We start from the raw sequence: 18,525 nt of genomic DNA on the forward strand, positions 1-18,525 counted from the left end.
AACACAATGTGTTTCACTCTTACTAATATTATTTTCTTTTTTTTTCAGATGAATCTGTCGATGCAGATTCTGTTTGTGCAACTAAATTAACAGTGGCATCATCGATTATTGCCATTATACTGTTCAATATAAGCTTTGTGTTTTGTATAATGTATTTCTACAGAGTTCAGACTGAACAAAGAGTCAGACATGAGTCCTTAGAACAGAGACTGGCTACAAGCCAGATTCCAGAAGTTTTGTTTCGGAATGTTTACGATCGACTACCACCAAATCCTACATTTAGTAAGCTTGGAAATGAAGTATGTTCAGAAAAGTAAATATGAAAAGTTACTTGTCATTTTTATGTAAGTGGTTTGAGTGAATCTGATGACTAAAACATTAAAAAAAACTCTTACAAGAAGTGCTAGTAACTATGATGTGAAAGCATATTTGTGATATCTTTCATAGTGGACTTCTGTAAATGTTTTTATTCGAACTCTGTTTATAATACATTTTTGTGACGTGCTGACTAGTATTTGTTTAATGGCCAAATGTTGAGGACATGTTTATTACATTTTCTTAACTTAAAGCTGTTTGATTGTTCAGGTACTTGTAAATATAGTTCCTTAACTTTGCATTACGCAGTTCTTGATCATAATACATTGTTTCTCTCCTCTGACATTCAAAATATACTCTTTTCTGGTTCCATTTTCTTTGTACATGACAGTATGAAACAGATTTCACTCAGTGTGTTATGATGGCTGTAAAAACTAAGTATGCTATGATCATTAAAACAAGCAACGAAATGAAGCTACCAGAATTATAGTCCTAGACTACTGTGGGCTCTATACTGTCATCATTTTGTGGCTTCAAAAGTCCAGGCTTCAAATAAAGTGTGAAACAGAGAGTAGTGTCACATATGTGACAATATACTTAAAACCATACAAAGTTGCAGCAATGCTGTACAACTAAATTGCTTGTGTATTGTGAAATAAAGCCTGAATCCTAGTATGAACATTTTTCATTATATCTAAGGGTAATTCTAGCTACAGTAAAACACTAACTTTATAATCTCCAGAAGAGAGAAGATACATGGAAATTAAAAGTGCAGAGGTATGCATGAAACTGAATTTGAACCATCTGGCACAGATAAAAACTGTTGAAAAATGTATGCCATGGTTCTTTAAGACTCATATTGTAATGTACTTCAGCCCATTAGATGTCAATAAGCAATATTGCATGTATCACCTTATATATAAATGTTAAGCTCCAATAATGGGTCATTACAAATCTATTTAATTGAATTGAATTTGATACATGTAGCACAGATACAAACTGTTGAAAAATGTATACCATTGTTCTTTAAGACTCAAATTGTGATGTATTTCAGCCCATGGGATGTCAATAAGCAATATTGTAGTATCACCTTATGTATAAATGTTAAGCTCCAATAATGAGCCATTACAAATCTAATCATCTGGTTGCTGGAGGAGCTAATGTAGAACAACTCTCTAATGTTCTGCAAAAAATCAATAAGAGGAGAATAGTTGTTATGGTGCAGATATCATCAAGTTACTCTAATTTAACTAAAATTGATGCATTGATCTGCAGTCCCTAACACATTTCCCCTGCTCATTGTAATAGTTTTAATCAGACTGATGCTTCATTATTTATTTTATAATCATTTGAGTTCATCTGATCTGTTTTAACTAATCATGTTACTGTAGTATTATGTAAACTAGTAGTTTTTATTTTAAGACTTTTTCACAGCCAAATTCTACAGTTGACTGTAATCTTCCACTATATGACACAATCTGTCCTCTATTTTGTATGATTTATTGTATTAAATTTGCATTGGAATACAGAGTTGTTTTTAATTTTTAGTGATATAATGGCAAAGCAAATAGTACTCTGTATTTAAGTTGAACTGTTTAATACTAGGCCACTCAATGTAGAATAATATGTTTGTTTTTATTTGCACTTTGAACAAACAATAAGAAAACTGCCCTACACAAACCCCATTTTAAAACTGCAATTCATAACTCAGAACAATAAAATGTTCCTTACTTCATGTAATTGCATTCACAAATAACCATTACTTTGCAAATCCTGAAGATTATGTCATTAGTAGAAAAGAATTATCATCTCTTTCCACTAGCTAAATCTCTGAAAGCTTTAAATATATCATTTCAGTACTGTTCTTTATCCTGTTCCCCTATAGCGATACCATAAATTCCTCTTTGAAAAGAATAATCATCTGTTAAGTGACTGACTCTAACTCCATCATTCTCCTCATGGACAAGGACCAAAGTCCAAATGTGATATCAAGTATTTCTGCTAATGCTATGGCCTATTTACAAACCTTTTTTCTTAATGTGTGCCCCTATTCCCATAGGTACTTTCTTCACTCTTTTACTAAAACCTATGGACCCAGCCAGCCAGGCTTCTGACTACAGGTGTTTACATAGAATGCACTAGCAAATGGTCTACCTGTGGACAAATACCTTCACCTTGTCACATGAAACCTACTAGTACAAGTCAAAAGAATTATTTTCTTCAATGCCTCCTCAGACAACTGTTCACGTAACATACAATCTTGCATTCTAACATACCATCAGGGTTACTCCCTTGCTATGACAATGTATTTATCATCAGATTTTTTAGGATTTTTTAAGTGTGTAACTAGCAGTTATGGTTGCTTCAGGTGCCTAACATAACCACGCACTCTGATTTGAAATACCAACATCAATTCAGTAGAGATACACACAGAGAGAAATCCTTTTTTCATAAAATAATAAAGAAAATAATCAATTATTGACAATATAATGTAAATGGATATATAAGAAATCTACTCAACAAGCAGTGGCAGGGGGAAACAAACACAGAAGTGTTTAACTTTTAGAAGCTTTCGTAGCCAGTGGCTCCTTCTGCTGCCAGAATAGTTGAAGGGACTTACCATTCAGTAAGTCTCCCCTGACCCAGGATTCTGGGTGACTTTTCTTAACTATGCTCCTTTCCCTAAACCTCTCCAGTCCTTTTCCTTTAACCCCTCCCCCTCCTCCCTTGTCCTTCAACTCTTCTGCCAGAAGAAGGAGCCACTGGTGCCGAAAGCTTGTAAAAGTTAAACCCTTTTGTGTGTATATTCCCCTGCTGCCGCTTCTTGAGTACGTTTTTATCCATCCAATTAGATTACATTTCTTCATAAAATGCTATGAACACATTACATGAATAACTCAAATACACTGACAACAACTTCACAACTGGTAAACTAGTCAAATATTACTTCTCAGTGAACTTAAAATTTGTGATATCCGCTTCTTTGCTGCCTGGCAAGTGCTATCACTTGACATTGATATGCTGCACAAATGTAGAAGCTTTCTTGACATTTAAATGAGCCATTAAGCATGACTTGCATTTGAGCTATAACTGTACTTCTAATGAAAAATCTCCACCCTTCAGTTTCAGTACCTCAAATAACAATACGTATGATGACAATCCCTGTTACATTTGTAATGAATTATTAGCTCTTCAGTACATTAAACTTAACACAGTCTGGCCACAACATACCAGAGCTGTAACTCCCCATGCCCACAGGCAAGTATACTCTTTCACCACTGATATTGGTGTGAAGAGAGAAATATGTTCTTCTCTAGATCAGTCACTTTCCATTGACAATACAAAAGGTGCTGTGTGGTTAACAATAATTCTTACCATTTTTCAGCCCTTCTCCTCAGAGACTCATGAACTTTTGTGACCACACCTGGCTACACTCAGATTTGGTCACATGCATTGGACACACCCTCCTGTAATGTGTCCCTGTTGTTGATGCATGTGGAATGCACCATTGCTTTGAGAGGTTCCCATAGCCAGAAACCGAAAGAATTAAGGTCATGTGAACATGGTAGCCATGCTGCTGGACGTCATAAACCAATCCATATTTTGTTATACACTACTGTTTGGAAAAAGTGAAACACCAAGACTGATATATGTAATCACAATGAAATTTATTTCACCAATTAGAATCATGACACCACATGAACGATTAGATTTACAGATCTGTACATGCGCTGTGACTATGGAAATCTGGTATGGAGTAGCACCACCATGTGCAGCAATCAGAGCCACTAGATATTGTGGCATTGAATCAAACAGCACATGAATATGTTGCTGGAGAATACTTTACCACATGATTTGTAGGAGCATCGAAAAAGTATCAACTATGACTGCAGGAGGGCCTGAATGAACATTGCTGGGAATGAAAGGGCAGATCTCGCAGCCAAGGAGGCGTGTCTCGCCCCACAAGTACCTCAGTGTGCTATCCCCCTGCACGCTCTCACCTCGCTGTTGAGCTCACAAGTCATGCGTCGGTGGGAGGATGAGTGGCTGGAAGTGACTGACAATAAGCTCCGTATAGTCAAGCCCACAACGCGTGTGTGGCGTTCTTTCAGCCCCATCAACGGGACAAGGTTCTCCTCACTCGGCTTCGAATAGACCACAGCCCTATGATGCATGGCTTTCTGCTCCAGTGAGAGGACCCTCCAATGTGTGGTGCTTGCGGCGTCCAGGTCACTGTGCGCCACGTTTTATTGGATTGCGTTTGATTTTCTGACCAGCGGGCCGCGGCTGACTTGCCAGTGGACCTGCCACCTCTTTTAGCCAACACTCGGACTAATGTGGCTAAAGTTTTGAAGTTCTGTGCCATGTCAAATGTTTTTACAAAGATTTTAGGGAGAGGATTTTAATTTGCTCACTGTGTGACAAGCTCGCCCATATTTTGTGTAAGTGGCCAGCGAATCACAATTTCCTGTGATATTCTTGTCGCTATGTTTCCCCTTTCCTTAGGTTTTACATTCTTATGTAGCATTTTATTTCTTTTCCTGCTTTCTTTGAGTGTGTGCTTTAGTTTTATTAGGTCTGTCCACATTCGTTCCTTTTAATGTGTGTCATGGCGCTGATGACCTCAATGTTGAGCGCCCATAAGCCCCAACACACACACACACACACACACACACACACACACACACACACACACACACACTCGAACAAGTTTTCAACTGGCCATATCTCAGACATGTTTGATGGGCACATGTCAGGTGAATGGGCATGCCAGGGAAACTGTGGTACCCATCATTCTTTGAAGAAGGCTTGTACGTTCTTCACCACATGTGGCCAGGCATTGTCCTGCTGAAATATAGCATGTGGAATGGCCTGCAGGAGGGGCAGTGCCTTGGGCTGTAAAACCTTCCTGATGTACTGGTAGCTATTCATATTCCCAGCAAAATGTAGGAGTTGAGATTGTGTATTATAGGCAATCCCACTCCAAACCATCACATTTGGCATTTGTCCACTATGCTGTTCAACAATATAGTCTGCCCAATTGCATTCACCATGGTGGCATCAAACATATACACAGCCATCACTATAGGAGAAAGTGAAGCAGGATTCATCTGTCAACACTACATTTTGCTTCTCACCATGCCAGTGTCGACATGTGTGACATGTGATTTATTCATCTCATTACATACAATTTTCAAATCATATGCCCATTGCAAATCTGTGATGCTGGTGGGTTCTGGTCAATGGAAGCCAGTGCAGTGGCAAGCATACTACCAGTCCAGCCCACAGAAGGTAGCGTCATACCACTGATGCAGAAATGTCCAGAGATCCAATGTTGTATCGACACTGTTGATGAAGCTGTTATTTCTGTTACGGCCAAGTGGACAGTTGGGTGGTGACCTCGCCCTGTTAAAATGCACTCACATGCCAGTATTTGATTATATGAAGGCGCTGAGGTATAGTGGCACTTAGTTACACATTTCCACTTTGCATAACAGCTCCTCACCAACTGAACATTGTGTAACAGTGAGGGTTGGGTTGGGTTGTTTGGGGGAAGAGACCAAACAGCAAGGTCATCGGTCTCATCGGATTAGGGAAGGACGGAGAAGGAAGTCGGCCGTGCCCTTTGAAAGGAACCATCCCGGCATTTGCCTGGAGTGATTTAGGGAAATCACAGAAAACCTAAATCAGAATGGCCGGACGTGGTATAGAACTGTTGCCCTCCCGAATACGAGTCCAGTGTGCTAACCACTGCGCCACCTCGCTCGGTGTGTAACAGTGACCTGCCCAGTAATACAAAAGAGGGCACTGGTGGGCCCACATGCATGCCATCTCTCTGCTATTTAAATCTCTTATTGGTCTACATATACTCTTATTGTGGTGTGTTGCAGATTATTGCTTCAAATTGTTTCACTTTTAACAAGTGTTAGGTACTGCCCTGTGAAGCATAGAAAATAGGGCTAAGCTACTCTTTAACATTAGAAAAGGTAAATAAAATTTTCATAAAAAATATTAAACAATTGAAAATCCAGGATGGAATGTAACTATATTATGAAAAGAATAGTTGCTAATCATCATACAGCAGAGAGGCTGAGTCACAGATAGGCGCAACAAAAAGACTGTCAGAAAGTGAGCGAACAAGGCCTGTGTTAGAATTTGACAAAAAAACACACACACACACACACACACACACACACACACACACACACACACACACACACACACACAAGCAAAACTCATACACATGTGACCACTGCCTCCATGCACTGGGAGCTGACTGCACTGCATGTGATGTGAGCAGCAACCTGCTGGGATGGGTGGTGGGAGTATGGGGGAGGCACGGTGTGCAGGGGAAGGGTTTGTAGGGGTGCTGGTGGGGGAAGATGCTGTACTGCCTGTCAGAGTGTGCCAGGACATAGTGGGGATATGATAAGGGTGCTAGGTGCAGTGTTGGAAGGCTGTGCTGCGGGTGAAGGGGAGGGGACAACATACGGAAGATAATTACAGAAGAGGAAAATGCTACAGAACATATTGGCGGGACAGAAGACATGTGTAGCTTTGGAATAGAGGAAGAGTACCAGCACAGGTTGAGGCCAGGGTGGTTACAGGACTGAAGAAAATGTTGTACAGTGAGTTTCCATTGAGGCAGGTCCAGAAAGCTGGTGTTGTAGGAAAAATCCAGATGTTGCAAACTGTGAAGTAGTCATTAAAGTGAAGCACAGCATGTTGGGCCATTCATGTGGACAGACAGCTTGTTAGTTGTCAAGCCCACATTGAAACCAGCACAGTGGTTGCAGCTGAGATAATAGATCACATGGCTGCTTTCACAGGTGGCCTTGCTTTTGATGGGGTAGGAGATGCCTGTAACAGGACTGGAGTAGGCAGTAGTGGGAGGATGTACAAAAAATGTTCAAATGTGTGTGAAATCTTATGGGACTTAACTGCTAAGGTCATCAGTCCCTAAGCTTACACACTACTTAACCTAAATTATCCTAAGGACAAACACACACACCCATGCCCGAGGGAGGACTCGAACATCCGCCGGGATCAGCCGCACAGTCCATGACTGCAGCACTTTAGACTGCTCGGGCAGGATGTACAGGAGCAAGGGTAAAGTACTGATGGAAAAGGATATTGCATAGTTTCAGTGGGTTGCATAATATCTCAGTGGGAGGGGTGGTATGGATAGTGGAGTGAATAGTCCTCATTTCAGGGCATGAAGAGAGGTAGTCAAAATTGCTCTCGAGGCAAGCTGGACCACAGATGTTGTAACCCCTCCTCAATATCCTAAATAATGGCACTTTAACGGAGTTAATGTTCAAGCCAGACATACACGTGTACTACCAGGGACAGATACGGGGATCTCACTGGCCATGGGAGTACTACAGTGCTGTTCAGACATTTCTTAGAGAAAGGTGTTGTGTGTTGTTGAGTATTGTCATGTTGAAAAATGGCACCACAATACTGCAACATGAGAAGTAATGTATGAGGATGCAGGATGCCTGTGACATACCATAGTGTCACCAGAGTTCCCTAAATCATTACCAGCTATGATCTGAAGTCATACTCAATGGCTCTCCACACCATAATGCCAGGAGGAACACTGCTGTGCCTCTCCAAAAGATTGCAATAATGGGACCTCACCCCAGGTAGCCATCATACTCATGAACAATGGTCATCTGGGGTAGTGCAGAAATACAATTCATCACTGAACAAAATATAACAACATTCACTAGCCGACTCTGCTTCCAGGTCATGGCACCACTCCAGACATAATCGCTTCTGTTAATAGCATTAATGATGGCCTATGCAGAGGATGGTAATTCCCTAGTCTAACTGCTCCTAGTTTCTGACCAATAGTGTGGGGTGGCACAGAATGTTGCAGAGTCCATTACTTGTTCCCAGGTGACAGGTGCAGGTAGGAAAGTGTTACAATGTGCTCGGTGCACAATACAGCAATACTTTTTTGCAGTTGTCAGATGCGGTCGACTATAACCTCGATGACTATTATGCCTGCACTCATATTCCAGTGCAGTCCAACATAGGGCCAGTCACAGCCAAACGCCCCATAAATCTGGATATTCCACAAGTCAACCAGCAGCCCCAATGGATTCCATAATGAGGCCCATTCCATACTCTGTCAGTTACTGATAACACTACCTCATACAAGTATGTGGCATCTCCGTGTCCATCACAGTGATCACTCGACATCTGACCATACCAGGCCCAGTAACAGCACTATTGCACTCTGTTAGCCATTCCACCTGTCATGGAGACATACCACTCTAATCTTTTAGATACCCACTGATAGTATGCACATGCACGAATTTACATTGACATTTGATCATGTGTTCTGGGCATTTCACTTTTTCTGTCAGGCAGCGTGTGTAACTATTGTAACGTTATTTCTTATTGTGTCTTCTTTCACTTAAATTTGTAGTAGTAAAATCAGGCAGAGAGATATTTGTACCTCCTTGGGACGGGGAATCACCAACGACACAGAAACACGCTGCAACTTAGTGTGTGCATGAAAAAGCTCAACAGTTAGTCATATGCGGATGGTTGGCAAATGGACAGTGTTGTGTGTTCGTGTAAGGGTGTGGCTATTCTGTGCTGTGCGTAAGACGAGAAGAATACTGGAGGAGTGTATAAAATGTGACTGCTTTCCGCTTTAAATTGCAATTATCTGTCTCGGCTTGATGTTATGTATCACATACAGCTGTTCTACTGTTAATAGCATGTAATGTCTTATGCAGAGTAAAAGATCGTGCAAACAGTATGTGAGTCATGTAATGTGAAGCAATTTATCTGGGCACCTCCAAACTGAGCACAAAATTCATCATTTTCCTGCTTTGTTAAAGATTTTTTTTTTAAAGAAAGAAAACAAAGCAAAAAAGACTGTTAAAGTTCAGACACCTTTAAAACTGACTGTAAATGTGTTATTACTTCCGTCTTCTTACAAAAGTTCATGCAAACAGACACTTTGAAGGCCACACATCATTACCTTAATACACACATCAAAACAAGTTTTGCATCACCCCCGTTCCCAGAACTCCTGAACATACACATTGACTGTGGATATTGTACCCCAAACACAGTCCCTCTGACTGTTCAGAGATGTCACTGAGCCTGCCGAAAGATGTAAACAACCACACATGAGCAGCTCCTGTTAGATGGAGGGGTCCGACAGCCTATCAGTTCCAGTCATTCCACCAGGAAGGAGGTACATGGATCATGTTTTCTGTAGTTTAACCATGCCTGCAGTCAATACCATGGCTCGATCTCATCCGCATTCTTACTTTGTGCCAGGAACGGCTCTCGGCAAGGGAGTGTCTCAGAGTGAACCAAAGCAATGTTGTTCAGATATGGAGGAGATACAGAGAGACAGGAACTGATGATGACACACCTCACTCAGACAGCCAGAGGGCAACTACTGCAGAGGATGACTGCTACCTACGGATTATGGCTCAGAGGAACCCTGACCCTGACAGCAACAGCACCATGTTGAATAATGCTTTTCGTGGAGCCACAGGACGTCGTGTTACAACTCAAACTGTGCACAATAGGCTGCATGATGCGCAACTTCACTCCCAAAGGTCATGGCGAGGTCCATCTTTGCAACCACGACACCATGAAGCACGGTACAGATGGGCCCAACAACATGCCGAATGGACCGTTCAGGATTGGCATCACGTTCTCTTCTCCGATGAGTGTCGCATATGCCTTCAACCAGACAATCGTCGGAGATGTGTTTGGCGGTAACCCAGTCAGGCTGAATTCCTTAGACTCACTGTCCCGTGAGTGCAGAAAGGTGGAGGTTCCCTGCTGTTTCGGTTTGGCATTATGTGGGGCCAAAGTACACTGCCTGGTAGTCACAGAAGGTGCAGCAACAGCTGTATGACATGTGAATGCCATCCTCCTACCAATAGTGCAATCATATCAGCAGCATATTAGCAAGGCATTCATCTTCATGGATGCACATCTTGTGAATGACTTCCTTCAGAATAACGACATCACTCGACTAGAGTGGCGAGCATGTTCTCCAGACATGAAACCTATCAAACATGCCTTGGATAGATTGAAAACAGCTGTTTATGGGCAACGTGACCCACCAATCACTCTGAGGCATCTACGCCAAATCTCCGTTGAGGAGAGGGACAATCTGGACCAACAGTGCCTTGATGAACTTGTGGATACTATATATGCAAGAGGATGTGCCACTGGGTATTAGAGGTACGGTTGTGTACAGCAATCTGGACCACCACCTCCGTAGGTCTTGCTGTATGGTGGTACAACATGCAATGTGTGGGTTTGATGAGCGACAAAAAGTGTAGAAATGGTGTTTATTTTGATCTGTATTCCAGTTTTCTGTACATGTTCCGGAACTCTTAGAACCAAGGTGATACAAAACTTTTTTTCATGTCTGTACATTGTGGAAATGTTGATTTTCTTTCTCAAAGTTCATTTGAAAGAACAGTAGTGAACTGACCACATCTTTACAGTTAGAAGCAAATGAAAGTTTCTGCTGTTATTTCCAATTTACTGAAAACATTCCATCGGAAATTCACACATTCTTTACCTTCGCTAGTAACTGAATTGCTTTTGTTTTACTTACAAAGTTCATATAGTAAGATAATTTTAAAGTTAGCATATATTAAGCACTCCCTATAAATGTGTTGTGAGTCCAACTACAGGAATAAAAACATTGTTTTGGTTCATACGTCTTAAACATTGCTAATGAATGAACACTCGTATTCTGAGTGAGTTAACTTTTTCAGTCCAAAGATTCTATAGAATTCTGAAATTACAATACTTTCATATTGATGATTAAACTGGAAGCAGTAGCTTCTGGCTTAGCCTGTGTGTACTGCACAACCATGATCTGTGAGGATGTTGGATGAAGAATAAGCAGGTAGGAAGTGAAATAATTTATCAACAGCCATAGTTCAATTTCAATTTCATGAATAGACAAATGGCACTAGTTACAGAATAGTCTGAAGTGACTCCATTATAAGTTCTCTAAATTTATCCTAATTGTATAACAAGAATCACATCACCTTCCCTCTGAAAATTCTGATTTAAGTTGACTTGAGCACTGTCACTGCAGTTTTGTAGGAGCTGCAACTACCTATTTCATTCATAGTTGATTCATTCAGTATCTTTTTTCAGGCCGACTGGATAAATTTCTCTTAGGTCCGTCTCTTGTACCACCAATAGGGATGATACCAGTTTGAATTAAGAGAAGCAGCTATTTACATCTTCAGTGTAGGAACTGACACTTTTTCCGTTATATATGGCTAGGCAAAAGACAGGTTTTGAAATACTGGATTGTATAATCTGTCTAAGCAGGTGAGGAAAAAATAATCTACTATTGCATAACCATGTCTCTATGCATGCTTCCTATGTTCTGTACTTGCCTAAAACCCTCTTTATCTACTCCCAAACTTGAGTGGTTGGTACGAAACAGGCAGTATAATACAATTATTCTTTAGGGCATTTCTTGGTAGCGTCAGTAGCAGAGAAAGACAATAACGTAAGGCAAAAGTATGCTATGTGCCCTGAATGTTCTCTAAAGGACAGGCCACTTAGTCATTATACCTCTGGGACTGGTGGTATTTAAGTCTTATAAAATAGGGACTGGAAAAATTGCATTTTTCAATAAATATGAATATAGATGCAAATTCTGCCTAAAAATGTGAACACACAAAATTACATAATAGACGCTATTGTGTAGCAAATTATATCCAAATGAACTATTTCATTATAGATAGTTTGAAACAGCATTATTTTCTGCATATAATTATTGAGACTGTACCCAGGTTTCGGATACTCATATTACACATCATCTGTCAAAGCCCAATTTGAGAATATAATGCTCATGGAAATTCAGGAATACAGATATACAAGTCAATGATGAATGAAATAAACAGGAAGTGCCAGAAAGCAAAGACAAAATGTCTCGATGAAAAATGTGAAGAAATCGAAAAAGAAATGATTGTTAGGTCTGAATCAGCATATAGGAAAGTCAAAACAACCTTTGGTGAAATTAAAAGCAAGGGGGAGGGGGTAAGATAACATTAAGAGAGCAATGGGAATTGCACTGTTAAATGCTGAGAAGAGAGTAGGTACGTGAAAAGAGTACATTGAAACCGTCTATGAGGGAGAAGATATGCCCAATGTGGTAGAAGAAGAAACAGGAGTCGATTTAGAAGAGAGAGGGGATACAGTACTAGAATCAGAATTTAAAAGAGCTTTGGAGGACAGAAGATCAAATAAGGCAGAAGAGAGGGAGTGCATAACATTCCATTAGAATTTCTAAAATCATTGGGGGAAGTGGCAACAAAATGGCTCTTCACGTTGGTGTGTGGAATGTATGAGTCTTGCGACATACCATATGACTTCTGGAAAAATATCATCCGCACAATTTGAAGACTGCAAGAGCTGACAAGTGTTAGAATTACCGTACAATCAGCTTAACAGCTTATACGTCTAAGTTGCTGATGAGAATTAGTTAGTAGAATAGAAAAGAAAATTGAGGACGTGTTAGATGATCAGTTTGACTTCAGCAAAGGTAAAGGCACCAAAGAGGCAATTCTGATATTGTGGTTGATAATGGAAGCAAGGCTAAAAAAAATCAGCGTATGTTCACAGGGTTTGTTGACCTGGAAAAAGCATTCGATAATGTAAAATAGTGCAAGCTGTTCAAAATTCTGAGAAAAACAGTGGTAAACTATAGGGAGAGAAGTGTAATATACAATATGTAAAAGGGCCAACAGGGAAAAATAGGAGTGGATGACCAAGAACGAAGTGCTCTGATTAAAAAAGATGTAGTATATCACCCCTATTAAGCAATGATGGAAATAAAAGAAAGGTTCAGGAGTGGGATTAACATTCAAGTTGAAAGGATGTCAATGATATGATTTGCTGATGACATTTGCTATCCTGAGTGAAAGTAAGGAATTACTAGATCTCCTGAATGGAATGTAGAGTCTAATGAGTACTAAGTACGAATTGAGAGTAAAACGAAGAAAGACAAAAGTAATGAGAAGTAGCAGAAATGAGAATAATGAGAAACTTAAAATTACAATTGATGATCAAGAAGTAGATGAAGGTAAGGGATTCTATTACCTACGCAGCAAAATAACCAATGATGGTCAGAGCAAGGACGACATCAAAAGCAGACTAGCACTAGCAAAAAGCGCATTCTTGGCCAAGAGAAGTCTACTAGTATCAGACATAGGCCTTAATTTGAGGAAGGAATTTCTGAGAATGTACATTTGGAGTAGAGCATTGTATGGTAGTGAAACAGTCTGCGGGAAAACCAGAACAGAAGAGATTCGAAGCATATGAAAAGTGGTGCTACAAACAAATGTTGAAAATTAGGTGCACTGATAAATTAAGGAATGAGGAAATTCTGTGAAGAATCGAAGAGGAAAGGAATATGTGGAAAACACTGACAAGGAGATGGGACAGAATGATAGGATATCTGTTAAGACATCAGAGAATGGTTTCTACTAGAGGGAGCTGTAGCGCACAAAAACTGTAGAGGAAGTTAGTTAGTTAGTTACGTGTTCCATTGATCAATAGCACGGAAAACCGTTATGATGTGGAACGTGTCAAATGCACTATAGTGTTATACCTAAATATTTCTATTATCTATCCCATTCCCTTAAATGGCACAAAATGCATATATTTTATCTCCAGATTTATTTACTCATATTCAAGAATTCATCTATGGTATAGAAAGAGTTGTCAAGAAGGTATGATTTCAATTTGTTTTTGAAACTATTACTGCTGTCTGTCAGACATTTTATTTCATCTGGTAATTTATCAAAAAGTTTTATAGCAGCATATTTTACCCCTTTCTGTGCCAAAGATAAGTTAAGTAAAGGATAGTGTAGGTCTTTCTTTTTTCTGGTATTGTAATTATGAATGCCGCTGTTGATTTTAAACTGGTCCATGTTGTTGTGGTTGAGAAAAAATTTCATTACTGAGTAAATGTACTGTGAACCAGTTGTAAGAATTCCTAACCTTTTAAACAGATGCCTACATAATGTGCAACTATGAACCCCACACATTATTCTAACAACTTTCTTTTGAGCAGTGAATAACTTTTGCCTAAGTGTTGAGTTGCCCCAGAATATTATTCCGTATGACATCAGAGAGTGGAAGTATGCAAAGTATGTTAGCTTACTAATTTCTACATCCTCAAAATTGGCGATTATTCCTATTGCAAAAGTTGCTGAACCTGTTTGCTTTAGGAGATCCAAAATATGAATTTTCCAATTAAGATTCTCATCTATATGTACACCCAAAAATTTAGTATACTCTACCCTGGTTACTGACTTCTTTTGATGTGTTATTGAAGGAATTATACTTTTTGCAGCAGAAAATTGGACATACTGTGTTTTTACAAAGTTCAGAGCAAGCCCATTCGCAGAAAACTAATTAATAACTTTTCCAAAGATCTTATTTGTATCATTTTCTATTATACTTTCTTTTACTGGATTAATAATTATGCTTGTATCATCAGCAAACAGTGTCAGTTCAGCATCACATAAGAAGGGAGGTCAGTCACATATATCAAGAACAGGAGGGGACCCATGGTCGAACCTTGTGGAACACCTAATGTAATTTATCCCCAGTTAGATAAAGTGGCAAACTTCTTTGAATCACTTGAAGCATATAAAGAGACTTTTTGCTTCCTGTTCTGTAGATACAACTTAAAGCACTTATATGCTGTTCTATTTATACCATAGAATTGTAATTTCTCTAACATAATGTCATGGTTCACAAATCAAATTCTTTGGATAAGTCACGGAATATTCCTACTGGTGACATTTTACTATTTAAACACTCTATTATGTGAACAGTGAAATTGTATATTGCTGTCTCAGTGGAACAGCTTTTCTGAGATCTGAATTGTGATTTACAAAGTATCCCATTACTAATTTTTATAGTGTAAAACTACTTCTGGATCTTTACTAGTTCTTGCTGTCTCATGCAGTTTTTTTTCTTTTTTGAAGTCACTTTAATAGCTGTAGTAATCCAAGGTTTCTTTGAGACGTTTGTGGTGTTACATTTAGTAATTTTCTTTGGAAAACAATGCTCAAAAATGGATATGTATGTGTGATATCTTATGGGACTTGACTGCTAAGGTCATCAGTCCCTTCAAAAAGGGATATAAATTTATCAAGAAATATGCTGCATTTATCATTAACATTTGACTCATTATATACATCTTCCCAGTTTACATTTCCTAAACTTTTTCTGAAGTGGTCTATAGATGTTGGTTTGAGTGACCTTACACTTTTACTTAATGGTTTCTGAAGACAGAAATTGGAACACATTCAGCACATAATTGAGGACATAGGTTGCAAGGAATACTCTTGTGTGATGTGATTGGCACAGGAGAGGAATTAGTAGTGGGCCACATCAAACCACTCAGAAGACTGGTGCGAAACATGCCAGTTTCAGGTGGTAGTTATTTCTACCTGTTGTTGCGTCGAATGCCACTAGGTGTCAGGCCTGCGCTACCTCTGCCAATCTCAATACGCAATTGTGTGGTAGCTGTTCCCGAGTGCTTTATGTTGTGCACTGTTCAGTTTTTCTCCTCCTTATTTTGAAATGGGTAAAAAGACTAATACTGATCCATCACAGATTTCAATTAGGACCCTCACAACACCAGAATGGATAGGCAATCTCTATGACAATACGTCAATTCTGCTTTTGCAGAACATGGCTGCATGCTGCTGCACTGTGAGAAGGAGATGGGTCTCACTTCCCCACAACGCTCCTCTTCCCTCTGGTAGTCTTGTATTTCAACCGAGTCGAAATTCTTCCCTAACATTTCAACAGTTAATTTCAGTTCTAATTCTATCCTAAGTGCCTTGTTCTATCTGCAGCATTGTCAAGTATGGCTTACATAGCAACGAATATCCATGGAAGGTCGAAATTAATATTATGTAGATTTTTTAAATCATTGAACCAGGCATAAAATGTCAAGAAACGCATTAAATCAGACACACATTGTGTTCACTGGCAGCAAATATGCTGCTTCTCGGCAGAAAAATCATTTGTTGAAAGCTTAAATACAGCCAAAAGTAGAAAACAGAAGGTCGTTCCAAAAAAAGTTTTTTCGAAATGCAAACATTCCAATCAGAAAGTTCACAATCAGTACTTTTTTTAATAGTCAGTTTCAAAGCACTAAAGCTTTGTCTTCATACACATAGCCTGACAACCTTTTAGATGAGAATTTCACAAAAATAGATGTGAATTTTGTCAAAAATAAATGCTACATTTTCTGATCCCTAATTACAACTCAAAGAAATTGGAGCAGTACAAGACCATAACACATCTAACAGTTCCCAGAAAAATAAAACTAATTTGGTTCATCAGAACATTAGCAGGTCGAAAAACACGATAGATGAGCTTATTGTACACCTAGACGATGTGAAAAGCTCTGAAGTGATAGATTTTCTGTGCATTTCTGAACACCATGTAAACCTGGGATGGAGAAGTAAAACATCTGGATTATAGACTTGCACCACAGAAAAAGGAGGAGCTGCAAGATATGTAAAAGTTGGACTCAAAGTCAGAAATATTGAAACAAATAATTTTTGTGTTGATCAGGACCCAGAAGCATGTGTTTGTGAGTTGTTAGTGCAGAATACTTATCTGATAATTGTAGCAGTCTACAGATATCCTCTAGAGAACTTTCAGCTATTTATGAGAAATCTAGATGCACTGTTGAGCTACATGTCAGACAAGAGGAAACAGAAGTTTGTGGAGATTTCAATGCAGATTTCTTAGAAGAAAGAAACAGGAAAAATGAACCAAAATTATTATTTGGGTGTTTCAATCTAATTTTGGTAGCCAGTTTTCTAACTCATGTGCAGCAAAATAGTAGGACACTGATTGACATTTTTATAGACAGTGCTCAAGCTGAAACAATTAATGTGTACCCAGTTCCTAATTGACTACTTGATCAAAATGCACAGTTAATGGAAATAAACAGCATGGCATCTCACAATCCTGAGACAGGTTCATACAAAGCAGTGAGGCTTATTGATGAGAACACACAGTGTTTTAAGTGAAAGTTTAAACTGGCGGTGTGCGATGAGGTAAAGATAGAAAGAGATGAAAATATCAAATTCATTTTATTTGACATTAAATCTGTGTCAATATTTGAAGGTTTCTTTCCTAAAAAAATTATCCAGAAGATACATTAAAAAACAAATTAGCTGTGGATAACCAAGGAAATTAAAATCTCATGTAAGAGAAAGACAGACATTTATGTAAAGACCAGAACAAGTCAAGATCCTGCATTACTTGCAAACCACAATAAAATACTGTAGTATTTCAAGGAAAGTCATCAAGATGTTCTGAAGTATGCATGTCCTAACAGAAGTAAATACAGATAATAAGATTAAAACTATATGGGTCATTGTCAAACAGCCAGTCAGTGTGCAAGTTTCCATAAAAGTTTAACTAAATGACAATGTTGTCACTGATAATTCACGAGCTGCAAGTACTTTTAACAATCACTTTCTAAATGTAGCTGCAAATATAGGATTAAATGGTTCAGCTGAAGAAGCATGAGAATATATTAAAAAGCCGTACCACAAAACTTTAAACAACTAGAAGTAGCACCAATACCCTCCACTGAATTACTACAATTATAAAAATTCTGAAAAATGAAAGCTCATGTGGGATTGCTGGAATTTCAAACAGAATTCTGAAAAGTTGTTTCAACTAAATAAGTAATGTCATTAGTGATATATGCAATGCATCACTGGCACGGAGAACTTTTCCAGGCACGTCAAAGCAAGAAATTGTTAAGGCAATTCGTAAGAAAGGTTACAACACACAATTAAGCAATTACTATCCAATTTCATTACAGGAATCTTTTTCCAAAATCTGGACAGTTTCTTTTATTCCAATGATGAACTTCTACTTAAAAACTGTAGCTAATAAAAAAAGGACCTGACTCACTCCACATAATTTTGATAAAAACATCATTCAAATGGTCTATAGAATATGTAACTAACTAACTGAAGTCTCAAACTAGAAGAAATGTGCTGGAATAATTCCCTGAGAATGGCTTGCTGGGCCTCTTCACTCAGATCACCACCACCACCACCACCACCACCACCACCACCAGACAGAACTGAAAATAGAATACTGCAACAGTATCTGCTACCAGTAACA

The 18,525-nt window shown here is 38.9% G+C and overlaps 1 protein-coding gene across 2 annotated transcripts in view; it reads left to right on the forward strand.

Annotated features, from left to right (window-relative positions):
* Positions 1-1,843, forward strand: part of LOC126299294 (uncharacterized) — a 483,067-nt gene extending 481,224 nt beyond the window's left edge. The window contains exon 29 of one of the 2 annotated variants that reach the window (XM_049991089.1): positions 49-1,843. In XM_049991089.1, the coding sequence (XP_049847046.1) occupies positions 49-317 (269 nt within the window). In that variant the 3' untranslated portion in view covers positions 318-1,843. The remainder of the gene's footprint in view (positions 1-48) is intronic. The other variant, XM_049991090.1, reaches the window with a different exon arrangement.
* Positions 1,844-18,525: the final 16,682 nt, after the last annotated feature.

Source organism: Schistocerca gregaria, chromosome X (genome assembly GCF_023897955.1).
Source record: "Schistocerca gregaria isolate iqSchGreg1 chromosome X, iqSchGreg1.2, whole genome shotgun sequence".
NCBI lineage: Eukaryota > Metazoa > Arthropoda > Insecta > Orthoptera > Acrididae > Schistocerca > Schistocerca gregaria.